The 18,898-nt window shown below is 34.9% G+C and overlaps 2 protein-coding genes across 2 annotated transcripts; both read left to right on the forward strand.

Moving 5' to 3' along the window:
- The first annotated feature begins 6,897 nt into the window (after positions 1–6,897).
- LOC113096600 (guanylyl cyclase-activating protein 2-like) lies at positions 6,898–8,979 on the forward strand. The gene is made up of 4 exons (XM_026261971.1): positions 6,898–7,160; positions 7,340–7,489; positions 7,565–7,655; positions 8,476–8,979. The coding sequence occupies exons 1-4, from the start codon at positions 6,963–6,965 to the stop codon at positions 8,595–8,597; spliced, it is 561 nt and encodes a 186-aa protein (XP_026117756.1). The 5' UTR covers positions 6,898–6,962; the 3' UTR covers positions 8,598–8,979.
- Positions 8,980–14,174: 5,195 nt separating this feature from the next.
- LOC113096599 (actin, alpha skeletal muscle-like) lies at positions 14,175–18,480 on the forward strand (the record flags this gene model as incomplete). The annotated part of the gene is made up of 7 exons (XM_026261970.1): positions 14,175–14,245; positions 14,889–15,031; positions 15,297–15,425; positions 17,138–17,248; positions 17,337–17,421; positions 17,512–17,673; positions 18,258–18,480. Coding segments are annotated over exons 2-7 (839 nt in total), but the record flags the coding sequence as incomplete, so codon positions are not given.
- Positions 18,481–18,898: the final 418 nt, after the last annotated feature.

The following is an 18,898-nucleotide window of genomic DNA, read 5'->3' on the forward strand; positions in this document are numbered from 1 at the left end:
TGACAGTTTCACCAAAATAGACAGTTTGATTCATCCGCCCGAAACAGCTTTGTATGCATTGACGGATCAACACACCCTGAATCAGAACAAACAACTCAATATACACGGCCCAGATCCGAGAGATTCTTGTTCCCAGCAACAAAGATGGACAGAATCTCAGCGATATAATAAACTATTTCAGGATCCACACCGAGACAGCAGCCAAAAAGCCAGAGGGCAGGCGTTTGCTGTTATGCAATCACCGGTGATGCACTGGTGGGCAGCAGGCACCAAGGATCCCAAAGCAATTTATAGCAACATAATGCAGCCATTTAAACTAAAGAGATTGTTTCTGGCAACGCAGCAGCATCAGAGCCTTCTCCTCGAATAGACTTTTCATGAAGAGACTAGACAAGAGAGCTTTGTTTCTTTGTGCCGTCCCTGGACGTAAAGATCAAATAGCACAGAGAAGAAAAAGAGGACATTGATCACGGTTCGAGCACAAAAGCCCACTTTAACTTAAACATGTTCTGTTACTGAAAGATCTTTAGCTCTTAATGAAAGGCTTTATTAGAGCCTACTTGCCCATTATTAACTACAGATGCAGGACTGTGTATCAGAAGGCACCTGCAGGGCTTTCTGGGAAGCAGTTTGGAAAGATGAATGGATTTGGGAATTAAACTTACTTAAACCTTTGTACATCTTGGCACTCCAAATATTAGAGCGATTTTTCACTATAGTAATCTTTATTTGTCTTATGTTGGTCAGTGTGGCCCTCTGCAGATCACTATACTTTACTACAACATTAAAAAGTAATAGAAAATGGGGTATTCTTTGACAAAAAAAAAAATTCGAACAGATTTTCTTGAGGTTTTTTTGTGCATTTTAAAATCTATGTTAATAGGTTGGACAAAAATCTGTGACTAGAATAACTTTTTGCCAAGCTTTCCAAAAGCACAAATAGGCTGTCGTTCAAAAGTTTGTGGTCAGTAAAATATTTTTTAGGACATTCATATTTTTTTTCAACCAAGGATGCATTAAAAGTGACAGTAAAAATATTTATAGTGAGAAAAAAACTATTCTATTTCATAAAAAATGCTTTCTATTCATCAAAAATCCTGAAAATAAAATATTAAGCAGCACAACTTCCAATATTGATATTAAATACAAAAAAAAAAAAAAAAAAAAAAACGTTAAAATATTAAGCAATGTGATTTAAGTAATTACTGAACGATCATGTAACACTGAAAATAAACTAAAACAGAAAACTATTTTAATTTGTAATAAGTTAATTTTTTACAATATTATTGTTTTTACTGAACTCTTATTTTGTTTTTGTTTTTTAAATGCAGCCTTGGTTGTTAAAAAAAAAAAAAAAAGTAAACAAAAATAAATAAAAAACTTTTTCATATTCAAGAACCAAAAGTATCTTTGTTGCAAATACATAATTCCTTTAGAAATTTTTACAAATTATCTAGAAATGTATACATTTGAAAAGCAATTTATTACACCATGGAACCTTCAAAAATAAACCAATGAAGGCAAAAAAAAAAGTTACTTAAAAGATGAAAAACTTATACCATTTTCCTTTATTCATTAATTTACCAAAGCCTTGTTTGTTAATCGTCAGTGACACATTACACATTCATGCACACCATTACAACAACAGAATCCATTCAATAACATATCTAATTAATATTTAAGAACAAAATACTCTGGAAGCATCAATAAGGCTGAACAATACCCTCAGGGCGCTCTTCACGCAGGTAGGGTGGAAGTTCTTCATTGTTAGGCGTCAGGCAGGTGCTTCCTCCATCACCTCAGTCTCTGCACTCGGGTCCTTCAATTAACATAATTATATCTTTCACCACGGTCAATACATAAATACACACACAATGCAAAACAATAACAGTCATTACTGCCATGCAAGTAAATTTTTCATGTTCCCCATCGAGGTCTTCCCATTAATCGGATAAAATGTTAAACTCTAAAATTTTTTAAACTTATATTTGTTAGAATAATAATTAGTCCTTTTAGTGTTATTTTAACATAATCATATTAGCTATTTTTAGTAGACAAACTAGTTCTAACAACATAAATTACACCCAATCATACCTCCATCTTGAACTAATGTTGATAAAGGAGGATAACATAATGATCTCGCAGGACGTGACATCATTTTGGTGGGAAACCAGCAGCATAAGCATGAGTAAGTAGCAATGGGTTAGATATTTCAGTAATGTTTTGTAGTATTCGTTGGATGTTTCCACTAAAAAAAAATTCATCATGTCTCAAATATTCAAAATTAATTTTAAAGTTGACACCCTCCTGTAATTTAATTCGTCAATCCCTACTAAACAACTGATTTTATTTCCATCTTGTCAGGCATTCTTGTCAAATCAAGCTGTAATTTATTAAGATAAGATGTTGGACTTCACCATGACACATTTATGAAAGTCTGCTATGCAAATTCACATGAATGCATACTGCAGACAAAACTTACTTCTTTCTGCAAGTTATAGAGAGCAAAAGAGACTGCATAGCAGCAATGAAATTACAATCATCATCATCACCTCTTCTCTTTTACAGCCTCTGATACATCTATAATCATAAACTCTACGGCTGGCTGCAAAAATAAACACAATTATTAACGCATAGCTTCTACTGTACAATGTATCCTGCATCATGCTGATGTAATATTATATTATACGACTTAATGTCAGCTGCCCCGTTAAGGGTTTATTACAGCCCATCTGTGTATCAGAGCTAGAGAACACAACATCCATCCGATGTAACCGCATGTAATGGCACAGTATCAAAAAGGTCCGTATGTAAATATCAGTATAAATATTCAACAGTTTGTGCCCGTGCAGCATCAGGTAAGAACAGGTTTGGCTTCATACTGTCACGCAAAACAAAACCAAATCTACTCACCTTCATTAATGAGGATATTAATACAGCCCTGCTTTAGAAAGCGCCTCTCTGAACTTCAATACTGATGAAAGCACACGACTATAGAATGGAAAGAGCGCTTTATACGAAATAAAATTCAGCGTTTGCTTTGTTTTTCATGCGTATGTAAGCGGAAGTGACGTCGGGATGTTTACGGAATTTGGGGAGGCTGTTGAGCTGTTGGTCGATAGAGGGCAGCAGCGCGTTAATTCTACTCACCGACGCTGACTGCTGCTGAAGAACTGAAATAAGAAAATAGAGCAAGTAATACGGTGTTTGCATACCTTTACATACAAAAAATTGTAAAAGTTTTTATGGTTTAAGGCTTGCAGTTTTTTAAGGTTTATTTTGGAGAAAACAAATATTTTAGGGGGACACATGGTGTATGTTCAGACCATAGACTGTATAAAACAGTTTCAGACCTAAATTAGTTTGTAAAAAGATCAGTGTCACAATACACGTTTTTGTTTTTTAATTTACTTTGATGTTTTATTAAAATAAAAATAATAATAACAATAAAGAATTGCCGCAAACTAGTTACAATTATTATTATTATTATTTTTAAGTTTTATATGTTTACCTACAGTCCTGTGTTTTATGAGCATGTAGGATTGTGGTGAATCAGAGTGGATGATTACACTGCTATTAATGACAGCTGAGAAAAGGTCAGAAACCTTTTATGTCTCCATTGTCCGTCCTGACAAACTGTCTCTTAGGGGAGAGCAGGGGCAAAAGTACCATTTTTCAGAAAAATTTCATTTTAAAAGATAATGTTGTATACAGAGATATATTTCTGCTGTGGCCAGTAACTCAGAAGTGTGGTCTAACAATACCAGGTGGTATTTTGTAGAAATGTAGAAAGACTTCAGTATAATTTCACTTTGAACATAAGTTGCACATTGTTACTTTCGACCCCATCAGTTGGGACGAAAGTAACACACAGATGGGTCAAAAGTAACACAACAATATAAGCTAGATTTTTTTCTGTTAGTCTTATTTTTCTTAAGTATACCTGATTGTGACCTTGTTAATAAATAACTGCAAACATATTTTGTCCTTTATCTTTGCAAAAAAAAAATATTAAATAACATTTTCATATTTTCATTTTAAATTTAAGTTTAAGTTTCATCAGATGTCTTAAAACCTGACTGTATTTTTTTTATTGTAAATTTCTATGTATTTTTATATAATAATAAATAAATTCTACAGAATGCACAATATAAAAATGTAATCACATTAGCATAATAAAAAAAACTCTAAACATAATGTAACAGTAGGCCTATTCATGTTTCCATCCAGTTGTTTTTATGCATGAATTAAAAATGTGCATTAAAACATCTGGAAACACTGCAAATTCACAGGTGGAGGTGTAAAGGCTAAGATATGGCTAAAACCTAAATATAAATGTGACGTAGCTGCCCAGAGAGAGATGTTCCTATATGTCCAGAAACACCCTCTCAAAAACATCTGGATAAAACCAGACCTCTGTCTGTCTTTCTGACCCTCACTCAGACATATTCTTTTGGTATAATATGACATAAACATTTGTAAGAAATGATGCAAGACACATAAATTCACAATAGAGCTTGCACTGGAACAAAATAAATACTTTTTGTGAACAATTGTTACTTTCATCCCGACAGGAACTCCTGACATTTAAACTAGATTTAATTTTATATATTAAAAAAAAAATTGAAAATGCAAACTTTAGGATGTGTTAAAGCACTAAATAACCTGTAGATTGATCATTACTGTGACACATGAAACAAGAAAAACAACACGACTAATAAAAAAAAAATTACCGCTTCAACAATTTACTTTTTGTTGTCGAAAACAGTTTTACGGACCTAACTTCGGGAAACGATGAGGAAATCACATGATATTTCTCAGCTCTGTCAAGGATTGCATGCTGAACATGCTGTCATAGCTGGGAATGCAAATGCAGAAAGAGGCTCGGAGAAAATCGCTTTGTTACTTTCGTCCCGTGTTACTTTCGCCCCGGTTCTCCCCTACATCCTGCTAAATAATATATCACCTCATCAAAAGAAGACTAGAGGTGAAACGGGTGGATTTAAGCTTTATTGGCCGGAAGTGAAATTGATGTGATTCTGCATTTAGGCCAGAGTTCACTGGTCGAGGCATTCAGATTTACTGTTAAAACCGTTTTCAGAAATGTTGTGGAAAGAGGGCATAAATGGACTTGACCCGTTCAGCAAACATTAAATTATAATGCTATAAATATATATATTTTCCAGTCATTAAAAACTGTATTTTTCTGTTTTTTCCCTCTTATTGCTACTATATTTGAAGTCTTTTTCTTAATGCTACTACATATTAAGTATTTGTTGACCTCTTTATTATTAAACTATTAACTACAAAACTATAATGCTACTATTACTATATGGCACAAGGGATTTATGTATTTATTTATTGTTTGTTTGTTTGCCCAATGAATTTAGTTATTTATTGGCAGGAATGCATTTTCATCCTATTCCTAATAATAGCTCTTAGATCCTATCCCCCATTCTTGTGGTTATGCAGATTTTTATTTATTTATTTATTTTATTATTAGGTATGCATATTCTATGTGAGTCAAATATCTTTTTAAGAATCCTAATAATTTATTTATCTATTCATGACAGCAGTAAAGTCAATGAAAAGCACAAATTTATCTCTATTTCTCTATTGATTAGAAGACCCCCCCCCCCCCCCATGTAAATATGCTGATTATTTATTTCATTATTTCAAGTATTTATTTATTTACTTACAAGTATCTATATTCCTTGCAGGTCAAGTATTTAAAATATCCTTATCCTAATAATTTATTCATGATGTCAACAGGGAAGTCAACGTGACTTCATAATGTCTTTTGTCTTGTCTGACTGCAGCTATGAACGGAGATACTCAGCTTAACCTGTGAAAGGGTAATTATACGCCACGCTAGTTAAAAGGTCTTGTTAGGACAACTGCCTGAGATGCTGTATAGGAAAGGTAAGACTGGTGAGAATGGTTTGGCCCGAGTGAAACCATATGTTTTACAGAAATACAATCTAGAAGAGTGCAGTGATAGGAGGTCAGGGCTTAACTTACTGTAAGTAGTCACGCAAGACATTTTCTGACACTAGTGTAATTGAGAATGTTTGCCCGCTGATCTAACTATGACTCATGAATAACTAAAAATTAAAAATAATTAAAGAATCATTTAGAGAGACTCAGACTATTAACCTGAGAGATATTAGCTTGAATTTTTATTTATTTATTTATTTTGTGACGTCATCTAGATATAAATGGGCGAATCTCACAAAGTATGGTAAAACAAGTACGGGTCATATCATATCTCATGCCAAAATCAAATTATGTAATGCAGTAAAAATAATATATGACGTAAGTAATTATTCAAGTGATAGTATTGATATAATATAATATAGTATGATTTTGAGTATCTGTTTTACTTTTTTCTTATTTATTAATTTTTTTGTCTGGCTTATATTTCACCTTTACACAATAAATTACACATTATATACAATATTAAAAAAGTAATTTTAAACCATGATAGTATTTGTTGTATTTTAACTTATGCTAATTTATTTTATATATATATGTATATGTATATAACAATTATTTATTTATTTATTTATTTAGAACATATACATGTACATACATTATGTATATATTATTATTTTTTTTAAATATTATTTTAACGAGACCTAATCTCGCTATAATGGGGTCTAATTAATAAAAATAGTTTGAGACATGACACTCATGGTTCTCAGAACAGGTAAGTTCATATTAGAGTTATCAGTTATCATTATTAGATCATGAAGTTTCACCGTGAAGTTTCTGCCTGTCAGATCAAAGAGCAAATGAGATTTAGACCTTCTAAAAATACCAGTGCGTCCATAGTAAGACAAGCCGTCTCTAGTTGTAAGTAGATTAAATCCGTTTACTTGCGAGGAGAATGCAGCACAGCACTTTCGCCTCAGTTATCGTGGCCATCTTCATACGATCGACAGTGTGAGTTTCAGACAAAGATGGGTCAAATTCAAAGCGATGAAGATGAGGAAGTGGAACTAGCAGACATCCAGCCTCTTTATACCAAATTCATGACGGTGTGCCCAAGCGGAGCCCTGCATCTTCACGAATTCCGCAAGATCTTCGGAGTTCAGAGCACATCAGAAGATGAGGCTTTGTACATGGAAACCCTCTTCAAATCGTTTGACACAAACAGGGTGAGTGTGAGAGTTGAAAAGGTTATCTATTTTTACATGCCTAATTAAAAAAAAAATGTAAATGGAAGTTCCTCATTTCCTTTGAAATTGAGTGCTGATTGCAAAGTAGCACTTTCTATGCATAATCTGTGATCATTTGCACATGAGATCAGATGGAAATCATTTGTGTCTATTTGCAGGATAATGTTATAGACTTTATGGAATTTGTAGCAGCAGTCCACCTGGTTCTGAGAGGAAAACTGGAGGACAGACTGAAATGGTCTTTTAAAGTCTACGACAGAGATGACAGCGGAAAGTTGGACAGACAAGAAGTCAAACGTGTTATAAAGGTAAGAGTGCTCTGGAGTCCTGTTCTCATCTTTTTTATTTCCTCCTCTAATGGGTTTCTCGCTTTTTACTTCTAGGTAATTTGCCAACTTAAGAAAAACCACATCCACATGACGCCCAGCAACATCTGCGACAGGATTTTCGAACTTTTGGATGAAAACAATGATGGTAAGCGCTTCTTTTCCCTTTCTCAAATAAACCATTAAAGACTAAAACAGGTGATATCTTGGGGTAAACAGCTATTAAAAAACACATTCATAACAGCTCGATTAAAATTTCCTTTGGACCCAAGGGCTTTCACTTTTCTAGGAAGGCATTCCACTAGATGTCGCCTGTCTATATAGGGATTTGCTTCTGTTGGAGGGCAACAGTGAGGTCAAGGGCTAATGTTGGTTGATGGGGTCTGGCTTACAGACAGCCCTTCAGTTCATCCCAAAGCTGTTTAGTGGGATTCTGGTCCGGGCTTTGTGATAGCTATTCAAGGTCTTCTACAGCAAACTCAGTATATTTCTTACCTTTCTTAGTGGCATTGTATACATGAAGATTGGTCGTTACTTCAACTAAAGGGCTTTTGGTCATTTAATGTATCCAACAGCAAAGCGCGGAAAATGGATTGACCATTTCGATTGTTGCATATCAATCAAATTACCTTAAACCATGTTATCTTCAACTATGGGTATACGTATTTTAATGGGGATAATATTAGACACTCTTTTGGACACTGATAGACAAAGTAAATAAACATATGGGTGTGTCAAAGGGATATTTACTTTCTAAAATTCCACAGGACCACGCCAATAAGTAAACAGCCTTATATAATAATCCCATGTGTGGCAGCCTAAATATGTGTAGGCTTAGACTGTTGCTAAATTAAGCCCGTTGGTGGTTAGAGGGAGAGAGAGAGAGAGAGAGAGAGAGAGAGAGCGAGAGAGGGGTTGGGTCGGGTTGATGTAGGAATTCATTAAAGACTCTTCCTCTTCATTTACAGGTCAAATATCCCTGTCCGAGTTCATGGAAGGGGCACAGAAAGATGCCTGGATTATGGACCTCTTAAAACTGGACACTAATGCACGGGTCTGGTTCAGGGAAAACTGGGGGAAAAAAACATGAGTTTCCAGTAAGGTCAAGGCCCATGGGGCAAAACCTGCGTGACCTTTTACAGTCCTTCAAATGTTGGGGGCTGCGAATGGGAGAGACCTGGTATGGAGGTCAGAAAATATTTGCCTTCTGTACGTGCCTCATCGTAAACACCAGTCTGCACATGTAAAAGCGGCTGACATTTTCTTCTTGGTGTGGTGCTGATGCTGATATGTCGTTACCCAAGAATGACATCAAAAGCATGGATCATATGTTTATAGAGGGGACTTCAATTATGATCTGCAGTCAGCTTTACTATTGAACCCGTTTATATCCTTTTCTATATAAGAATAATTTTTCTATTAGTATTATATATTTCACAATTATGTCATTATCAGACTATTTAGGTCTGTGCAGGCCCTGTGATATTATATTACGTAAATTCATATAATTATCAAAATTGATATTTATTTGTTTTTACAGTATTATTACAAGTGGTGATTATTTAATACCATAAAATAAACAGTGTGTCTATATTATTTATTTATGTTCATACATCTGTAATTTTAGTATTTAAAATAATGCATTTTGATGTAAAAACATGAACATGTTTCCCCCCCACAATTATGCTATAATTAGATTATGTTCATATATTCATATTTATTATGATACTTTTATTGTCATAATAATGTAGAATTAATTAAAAGTTTATAACATAATACAGTATAAATATTAATATTATTAAAACGAATGATTCTATACAATTATTACAGTGGCAAAATTTTCATATACAATGTGTGTACTTTGTTTGTAATAACTTTTAATGCCTATGGAAGATTCTTCCTTTTTTTGTGATTTGTTTTTTAAATATTTATTATACTGTAAAGGTGCTGTGTTTTTCAATGTCAAATGTTTTCTCCTGTTCCAGTTGTACATCTCAATGTGCAGCATATAAACAATATGCAAAAAAGTGTTGTCCAGTTCTGTGATATTTTAAACAATAAGCACTTTTAAATGCAGGATCTTACACTGATTATTCCCGACAGCATGTAAGCTCATGTAGACGCCTTAAACTGTTCTTTCATCAGGTAAATGTCATAAACTGCATGCTTATTCAATCTGCACAAGTGAATGCCACAGCTTATTATACAGTGTTGTTTTAGAATCTATGTGCATGAATAAGAGCTGCAATCAAACGATTCCACAGGAAACCCAGCCTGGAGCCAGAAGCACATTTATAATTCATGTCTGTATGAGTTCACATATGCCAAGTTTACAGGACATGTGACACACAGGCCACTCATGCATGTGCATGCATCATTTATGTACAGTAATAAACATATTTTTCTATGATTTATTGACCTGAATTGGAAGATAGATTTACTCCAGCATGGTGCCTCCCAGTATGTGATGTGTTCACAGATGGTGCTTAGCAATGAACTATTCTTAATAGTGACATAACTCAAACAGTTCAATGCTTTTTTACCCTTAAGCCTAAATAGAACTCAGCCTTTGGCCCATCCATCCATCCATCCATTTATCTATCAGAGGACTATCTATTTTTTCATATATATATATATATATATATATATATATATATATATATATATATATATATATATATATATATAGATAGATAGATAGATAGATAGATAGATAGATATGAAAAAATAGATAGATCCATCCATCTATATATCTATTATAGGACTACATATATACAGTATTACAGAGTTACTCTTAATTAATATATATGACAGGAATTTTTTTTTTTTTTCAGAGGTGGTTTGTTGCTGTTTCTAAAATAAATCATATAATTTTAATGGTGGTGAACTTTTGACCTGTGAATGATTTTGTGGTTCTGCGTGCCTCAAACATGCCTCAATACCTCAGTGGTCTGGCTGTGTTTTGTCCTATTTTTTCCAGTTTTCACTTCCGCAATCTTGCGTGTGACTAAATTTAGCCTCATCACTTCAAAACAACTGTAGCTTGTTGTATCTCATTTCCTGTAAACTCACAGGGGTTTGGTAGCCCTGAAGGATGAAATGAATTTTAATCTAATTTCAAAATCATTTCTGTTGCATCAACGAGTTTGAAACAGATCTGTTGTAACACATCTTTTTAACAGCCTTCTGAAGCTGTTCCTGGCAGTTTATTCAAAATTAATGTGGCTTCTCGGTCCTCCATAATAAGTGCATTAAAATTCTCCATGACATAGTTCTCCCAGTCACCAGGAAAACACTGTGCACCAATAAAACACACTGAAAAAATTTTTTTTAAATACAATAAAAATAAACGCTGTGCAGAGACATGGAGTACAGACACTCTTAATATTCAACAAAATAACCAGCAAGTGCATAAAAAATATACGTTTCACAAAATACAATGTTTAATTTGTTTTTATTTGATATAAATTAAAAATTAAATTAAATTAAAATTAAATTTATGCATTTAGCAGACGCTTTTATCCATTATTTTTATCAAAATAATTTTTACTTGTATTTTTTATATTTACATACCAGGTCATCAGGTTTATATGTTAATACATAAAAATATTCTGTATATAATTTATGAATACATTAATTCACATTCAACAGCATCTGTACTTTATATAAGTCACATTTATATGTTTTGATATTTTGATTCGCGCAATCGAACGTCAGGGATTTTTTCTTCCAGATTGCTCTAATGTCTTACAGTAGGTCAGCGATTGTCTGACAAGCTATGAACAGCGACTTATGAGCAATTCAGTATTTTCTGAAGACAACATTGTGGAACTCGCTCTGTTCTGTATCCCAAAAGGCACCTTTGTGGAATTGAGAATGGATGCATCTATGTTTAGTGAGGAGGAATTTCAGCTATGAAACAAAAGCAGTGGCAGCAGAAGAGCAGGGGACCGAGGTCACATGATCCACCAGTGACAGAAGCGCTTCAATGTGGAACCACTATAAAACAATGTTTGTTTTTGTTCACTAGAGAAACCCTGGCAAGAAATGATCCTGCATGCATGAACACAAGTGTGTGGCTTTACTTTAGGGTCAAATTTGCTATCAAGAGTTAGCTAGGATTGACAAAACCTTTTATTTGTAACCATATAGGAGTGTGTGTGAGTGTGTACAGTATGTGTCACTGTTGCTGGGGAGGCTGAAGCTCTAATGTGATGACAGGACAGTATGACAGCTCTAATGTAAAGTGTCAATCATTTGGGAACACACAGCAGTTTTATCAGCAGCAGTCACATTTTTTTTTTTACTGTTACATATGGCATGAAACCCTGGAGCGAGTGTCTTTATATTTATCTTGTTGTTTATGCTTGTGCATTTGTTTGGCTACAAGCGTGTACAAACATTCTTGCAGTCCACTGTTGTCCCTTCAGGGCCATTTGGACTATGGGAAACAAGAACTACATAACGGCAAGAGTTTACGTACACAGTTACTATGTGTAGAGTAGCATACTGCTTTTCTTACTATATATGTAGTGTGTGTAAAACAAACAGAAAATGCATTTGCTGTAGTGTACTACAGTGGAAGTCTATGAGCCAAGCATCGGGAGCATTTCAGGTTAAACATAACTGTTTAACCTGAAATAAGAGAAAATGGTATCAGTGATAAAAACAACATGAGCAAATGTGTGTGTGTGTGTGTGTACGAGAGAGACAGTAGCTCTTTTACCATCTACAGTCAATGCTGGTGGGTCTGTCAATGTGTCATTAACAGAATGTAAGGCCAGGTGGCAGGCCGTCGCTATTGTACGTTACTGGGTAGGCTCCAGCAGACACGTTGCCAAAATGTAGGCCTCCGGAGAGTCAAACGAGGGAGATTTTGGATTATCTCTGTGTGAGCTGAGCTCTGTGTGAATGCAAATGGCCGGCTGCCCTTGAAAAATTTTAAACTCTCACTAGCATTTGACCTTAAGACTCAATCCAAGTAATTTAGTTACTGTGTTATTGTTATAACCTCGAGTAAAAGCTATTTTGGCATATATGAAAGATATTTACTATGTAGCACAATCGCAGACTAGGTTACAAAACAGGGCCTGAAACTTTTCAAAAATGTAGTTTTTTTTTGTTGTTGTTGTTGTATAGGGTAGCCTATGTATGTATTGTAACTAGACATACATACACACATACCAAATATATGCTTGAAAAAGGGAAAGCTATGTTTACAATATATTTAGCTTTATATAAAATTTAACCTAATTTGCTGTTAATCAATAGGAGACCAAATGTTGGTTTGTAATTTACAATAGACATATATTGAAGGTAACAGGGTTTGAAGGCTAGTCAAAATAAATATTGAGAAAATGGTCTTCCCACTAAATAATGTTAGTTCTTGGGAGTCACAATTTTAACACAGCAGTGTTATTTTATAACTATTATAAATACTATTATAATATTTTTTTCATATTTTGAATTAGCATTTATTTTTGTTTTCAATTAATTTTAGTAATTATGTTATGTGCTTTTGAAATTTTCTTTAGTTTGTTTCTTAATACATTTTAAATTAAGTAATTGTTTTAGTAATTTTAGTACTTCCGCTTATTTCATTTACTTATTTCATTTCTTGTTTATAATTCAAGTTTAAGCTTTTAATCTAATATTTTATTTTATTTTGGCTGTATTTTAATCATTAAAACTTATAATAGTTATAATAGTTATCAAAACTATTATTTAAAAAATAACAACACTGGGTAACACGTAACATTGCATAAAATCTGTTAAATGTAATATATTCAGCTTATTTCATCTAATGTATTATTGGTCATTGAAATAAGTAACTAAAGGACATTTTTACCATTAATTAAAACTTAAATTATGTTTTCGCATGCTAGGAATTGTTAGAAACAGCTGAGACGGTAAAGACATCACTATTAAAACTAGTTCTTTTTTATGCTACAGTAATTGTATGTTAGATATAGTATCAAACTTGTCTGAGAGTTCTCACAATGTAAAAGATGGCATTTGTGGAGATAAAAAGTCATTGAACCGTACTTGTAGAACGCGCCACTTGTCATTGTTAGCAGCACAATGCCGTTCTCTTGACACAATGCAGTCAAGCAGCATTTATGACCATGTAATTATTAGACCACTCACACATACAACTGCCCTACAAACATCACAATTGTGTGGCACATTGTCAATTTCCTAGAGGTCGTGATTTTCTTTTAGGAAGAGATGCCTAAAATCATTCCTCTTTGGTAGGCTTTGGTTGTAAAGTCCCCACCCATATGGGGCGGCAATGTGCATTTCCTTTGAAGGCCAGCTAGAAGTTCCTCACAACTGACAGATAACAGACAAATGGTCATTCGTCCATTATGACCAATGTTCGGCCGTCTTATTTATAACGGCCCCAGGGATGCCATTCTCTCCCAGTAAACTGGCCACCTCTCTTTCCAACAATAGTCCACACTGTCCTCGAGAGCCATAAATTATCTTCTAATATTAAATGCATCTGTCAGTGGACCGTCTGCATTGTGATACCCTTTCCAATACTCCATCTTCACATGGGACGCCCACCTTTGAGTGATGCAGGGTTATAATGTGTCCTAAAAAGGCTTGATGTTCTGAGCCCTGGGTGACAAGGCTCCTATATAAATACAGGACAGGTGAAACTGGCCGTCCATCTCTTATTTTCTACCGCTCGAGGGAGCAAGTTTTCCAGGCCTCTTGTGCAAGCTCTCCTGGGTGAGTCTACTTCAGTGATGGTTTATTTTAAACCGGTTGTTAGACTACAGCAGATATTGTATAGAGAAGCTTGGCTTTTGGATATTTGGAATGTTAGTTTCATTCGAATTTGAAAAATTCTGATCCAAACCTGTATGACTTGGTGGAACAATTTTTTTTTTATCATATTCCCTAGAAGAAATAAAGTCATACAAGTTTGGAAACTATACGAGGGTGTTGCCAGAATTTCCACTATCCTATTAATAATTGTATTACTTTATTAATTATTTGTTACATACAGTACACAGTGGAACAAATGAAATGCTTATATTTAGCATTTTGAAAACAACTTAAAATACAGAAGTAGCGCTATAAAAATATTACAAATTAAAGCTATTTATGTTCAACTCAAGATATCATATAAATAATAAAATATGTATTATTTATAGCACACAGCAAGTCTGCCGTAGGGAGGGTAGGTCTTAACTGAAGATTTCAGAAAAGCTCTTTTTAAGCACAGAAGATGAATCATTTACATTTAGCTTCAAGTGCTACGTGATTTCAACAAGCAAAGACAAGTATTTAATAGGCATGAGAAAATCCTTCTGCTTTTAAATGGACATGTCATGTGTTTGCACTCATGCCATTTGTGTTCAAACACCAGCTGTCTAAGCAAACATGTGCGATGAGGAAGAGACCACCGCTCTGGTGTGCGACAATGGCTCAGGCCTGGTGAAGGCCGGCTTTGCCGGGGATGATGCTCCCAGGGCTGTGTTTCCCTCCATTGTGGGCCGACCCCGCCATCAGGTGAGATGACAACGTTTATTCACGTCAACTGGTGCTTAGTCTTATTTTGATCCAGTCAGTAAAGCACCTCTTACGTCACAGTACTTTAGCTTTGAACTTTGACCTGTAAAGGTAATACTCTGCTAGCATCAATCCTTGCTTCAAATGTTAATAAGCAAACATTAATTCTAGAAAAGGAGTGTTACAGTATGTAAATCAAATGCAGAATCGAAAGTCACCCTAAATGTGTAGATTGTGACTGAAAGCTTGCATTATGGTTCTTTAGGGTGTCATGGTCGGTATGGGTCAGAAAGACAGCTATGTAGGAGACGAGGCCCAGAGCAAGAGAGGCATCCTCACCCTCAAATACCCCATTGAGCATGGCATCATCACCAACTGGGATGATATGGAGAAGGTAGACCATACAATTATTTACTTTAATTGATTAAACAATGTGTGGTCACAAAATTGCATTGTCTATTGTCAGTAGTGTAGGGATCTTTGGAGCACATCTCACACTGAAGTCAAACAAAATAACTTTCCGTTGGTCAATGAGGCAAATTCACATGAACAACTTGAACCCATTGCAAAATCTGTTAAAGCCTTTCACCTTCACACAAAATTCCCAATCACTTTGATTCCAGTTAAAATGAATGGATTTCTATGGAGTTACAATTGTGCCAAAAGCTCAGTTTTATGCTTTGCAAGTCATCACTCGATAAACGTTCTGCAACATCCAGATAAACAAATAGAATGTTAGGATTTTTTTCAATAATGAGTTTTCTAAAATCTTTATATGCATTTATGTTTTTTTTTTTTTTTTTATGAACTGAATGAATCCATATTGTACAATATTCAGCATTTTAAAAAGATGGTGAGAAAACTCCAAAAAAAAAACTGATATTCAGGTAAAATGAATGAATAGATTTTTTTCAATAATGAGTTTTCTTAAACCTTAAGATTAATTTATATTTCTGATCGATAAACTTGAATATATCTATAATCCTCAGGTTTCATCTTTGTTTTTTGTCAAAATATTCAGAGTTTGTTTACACTAGTGCATTTTCATTTAAAAAAGCATAACTATCAGTTCCACTACTCTGGCATTTTGACACTCGAAAAATAACTTTTGAATATGCTGCAAAACCTGTTTTAGTTTGAAAACTCTGGGGTTGCATTTCAGTGAAAATGGACCAAAACTGAAACTTTTGAAAATGATGGCTTGGCTGCCTACGTTTGCTCTCCATAGATATGTATAGGCAGATTCACCATTCGACCGCTCCAAGCACGTAGAGGCCATCTAAATAATAGGGAATTTACCCATATGTATCTATTGTTGTACCTGCATGAATGGTCGTGACATGTGTTTTCGAATGTGTAGTGTGGGTGGAGATTGTTTCTAAAATGCAGTGAAAACGACAGTGTTGACGAGGATCGTTTTCATTTTTAACACACCTTCTCATTCAAAGAGTTTTCTTTATTTTCATGACTATGAAAATTGTAGATTCACACTGAAGGCATCAAAACTATGAATTAACACATGTGGAATTATATACATAACAAAAAAGTGTGAAACAACTGAAAATATGTCATATTGTAGGTTCTTCAAAGTAGCCACCTTTTGCTTTGATTACAGCTTTGCACACTCTTGGCATTCTCTTGATGAACTAGTCACCTGAAATGGTCTTCCAACAGTTTTGAAGGAGTTCCCCGAGAGATGCTTAGCACTTGTTGGCCCTTTTGCCTTCACTGTGCGGTCCAGCTCACCCCTAAACCATCTGGATTGGGTTCAGGTCCGGTGACTGTGGAGGCCAGCACCCCATCACTCTCCTTCTTGGTCAAATAGCCCTTGATGCCTTCAGTGTGACTCTACAATTTTCATAATCATGAAAATAAAGAAAACTCTTTGAATGAGAAGTTGTGTCCAAACTTTTGGTCTGTACTGTATATATACATCAACATATTTAAATTTAACTTACCAAGTACGCAATGAATGTAGACATGGAAAGGAGACCTATCGGACACAAATGCAATCCCATAAATTTTTCTCGTGGAGTTTGCCAAACAATGGTAAGTGGGACCAGTGTTTCTCCATATATAATGAAAAATCCAATACTGTTTTCTCAGATCTGGCACCACACCTTCTACAATGAGCTCCGTGTGGCTCCTGAGGAACATCCCGTCCTCCTGACTGAGGCTCCTCTGAATCCCAAGGCCAACAGGGAAAAGATGACCCAGGCAAGTACTTCTGAAGACTTCAGAATCATGCCATTCATGGCGTTATGCCCATAATATTAAAATATGTTGGTTTCTATTTGTATTTCAGATCATGTTTGAGACCTTCAATGTTCCGGCTATGTACGTTGCCATCCAGGCTGTCCTCTCACTGTACGCCTCTGGCCGTACAACAGGTTAGCGTCTATTTCATTGACCATACAGTAGTTGCTCTAAACTGTGTCTGTTTGGTTTTTTGTTTTTCATGCTTTTATGATATGCTCCAGGTATTGTGTTGGACGCTGGTGATGGTGTGACCCACAATGTTCCCGTATATGAGGGCTACGCCCTTCCACATGCCATCATGAGACTGGATTTGGCTGGCAGAGACCTGACTGACTACCTGATGAAAATCCTGACTGAGAGAGGATACTCGTTCGTCACAACTGGTAATTTACCTCACTCTCTGCAGTTTTCACTTAAATTATACTGGTTATATTTTAATGCACTCTCTTAATAGATAGTAAACTTTGTGTTAAATGTAAAATATTGATTCATTTGGACTATTTTATCCACCTTTTTCTTCCTGTAGAAATGGGCCATTCGTAATTTCTATGAGTCTGACTTCCAGTCTCATCCACCACCAGCTTTTTTAGCTGTACAAAACAGTTTGTTTTGTTGCTCGATATTGAAAATTAGTGTCTTACCATATTATTCAAATGCATTTTTAATTATGAACACACTGGTTTATAATGCAAACAGTTTTACCGTTTACTACACGTTGTTATTCTTCTCGTTATTTTCCTATAGCTGCTAATGAACCGGAAGTCTTGCCCATAGGCTTATTTCCGCGTTAAAGAAAAAGGTGGATAGTCTCGTAAGTGTTCAAGTTTCACCGTCTGTATTGAAATGTCCATTAGCTAAACAGCACCACCCTATGGTCAATGCTTGTATCTGCGGTTAATAGTGAATTGAACCAGCTGCTTTTTAATAATTAAAAAGCATTTAATAGCTTTCTAACTCGCTATTACAGCCGAGAGGGAGATTGTTCGTGACATTAAGGAGAAGTTGTGCTACGTGGCTCTTGATTTCGAGAATGAAATGGCCACCGCAGCCTCCTCCTCATCCCTGGAAAAGTCCTACGAGTTGCCCGACGGTCAAGTCATCACCATCGGTAACGAGAGGTTCCGCTGCCCCGAGACCCTCTTCCAGCCCTCGTTCATTGGTCAGTTTCTCATTTGTTCATTTCAATATATGTACATTATTCATCGCCCCCTCCTTATACTCCTTGGTTCTGCTTTATTTCCCTAGTACAACATATTATTAGAATTTATATCACAGTTAGAATGATTTCTCATGGGAACTTCTGTATAGGATTAAAATGGCCTGTGTAGCTTAATTTAACTAAAATATTTTAGAATATAATTCTCTGGGGATATTTCCTAAAGGTTCAAATATCCCTGCAGTACTGTACATCGATCAGAATATAGAAAAATCCTGTAGTTTCAGCTGCCTATGTGGCATCTGATAAAGATTATGTGATATCCAACTAAAAAGGGTAAAAATAAATCATAATTCAAAAATAATTCTTCAGGATAAAATATTTATTTAATTTTACTTTTTTTATTTTTTTACAATGATTCTTATTTGATTTGATTCGTTTTTTTTTTTTTT

Source organism: Carassius auratus, unplaced genomic scaffold, assembly GCF_003368295.1.
Source record: "Carassius auratus strain Wakin unplaced genomic scaffold, ASM336829v1 scaf_tig00215992, whole genome shotgun sequence".
Lineage (NCBI taxonomy): Eukaryota > Metazoa > Chordata > Actinopteri > Cypriniformes > Cyprinidae > Carassius > Carassius auratus.

What these genes read in the sequence shown, in the direction of transcription:
- LOC113096600 (XM_026261971.1), top strand. Translation starts at nt 6,963, where the DNA reads ATGGGTCAAATTCAAAGCGATGAAGATGAGGAAGTGGAACTAGCAGAC. An exon ending in AAGTCAAACGTGTTATAAAG is followed by an intron (nt 7,490 to 7,564) that starts GTAAGAGTGCTC and finishes TTTTACTTCTAG; the next exon opens with GTAATTTGCCAACTTAAGAA. An exon ending in TTTGGATGAAAACAATGATG is followed by an intron (nt 7,656 to 8,475) that starts GTAAGCGCTTCT and finishes CTTCATTTACAG; the next exon opens with GTCAAATATCCCTGTCCGAG.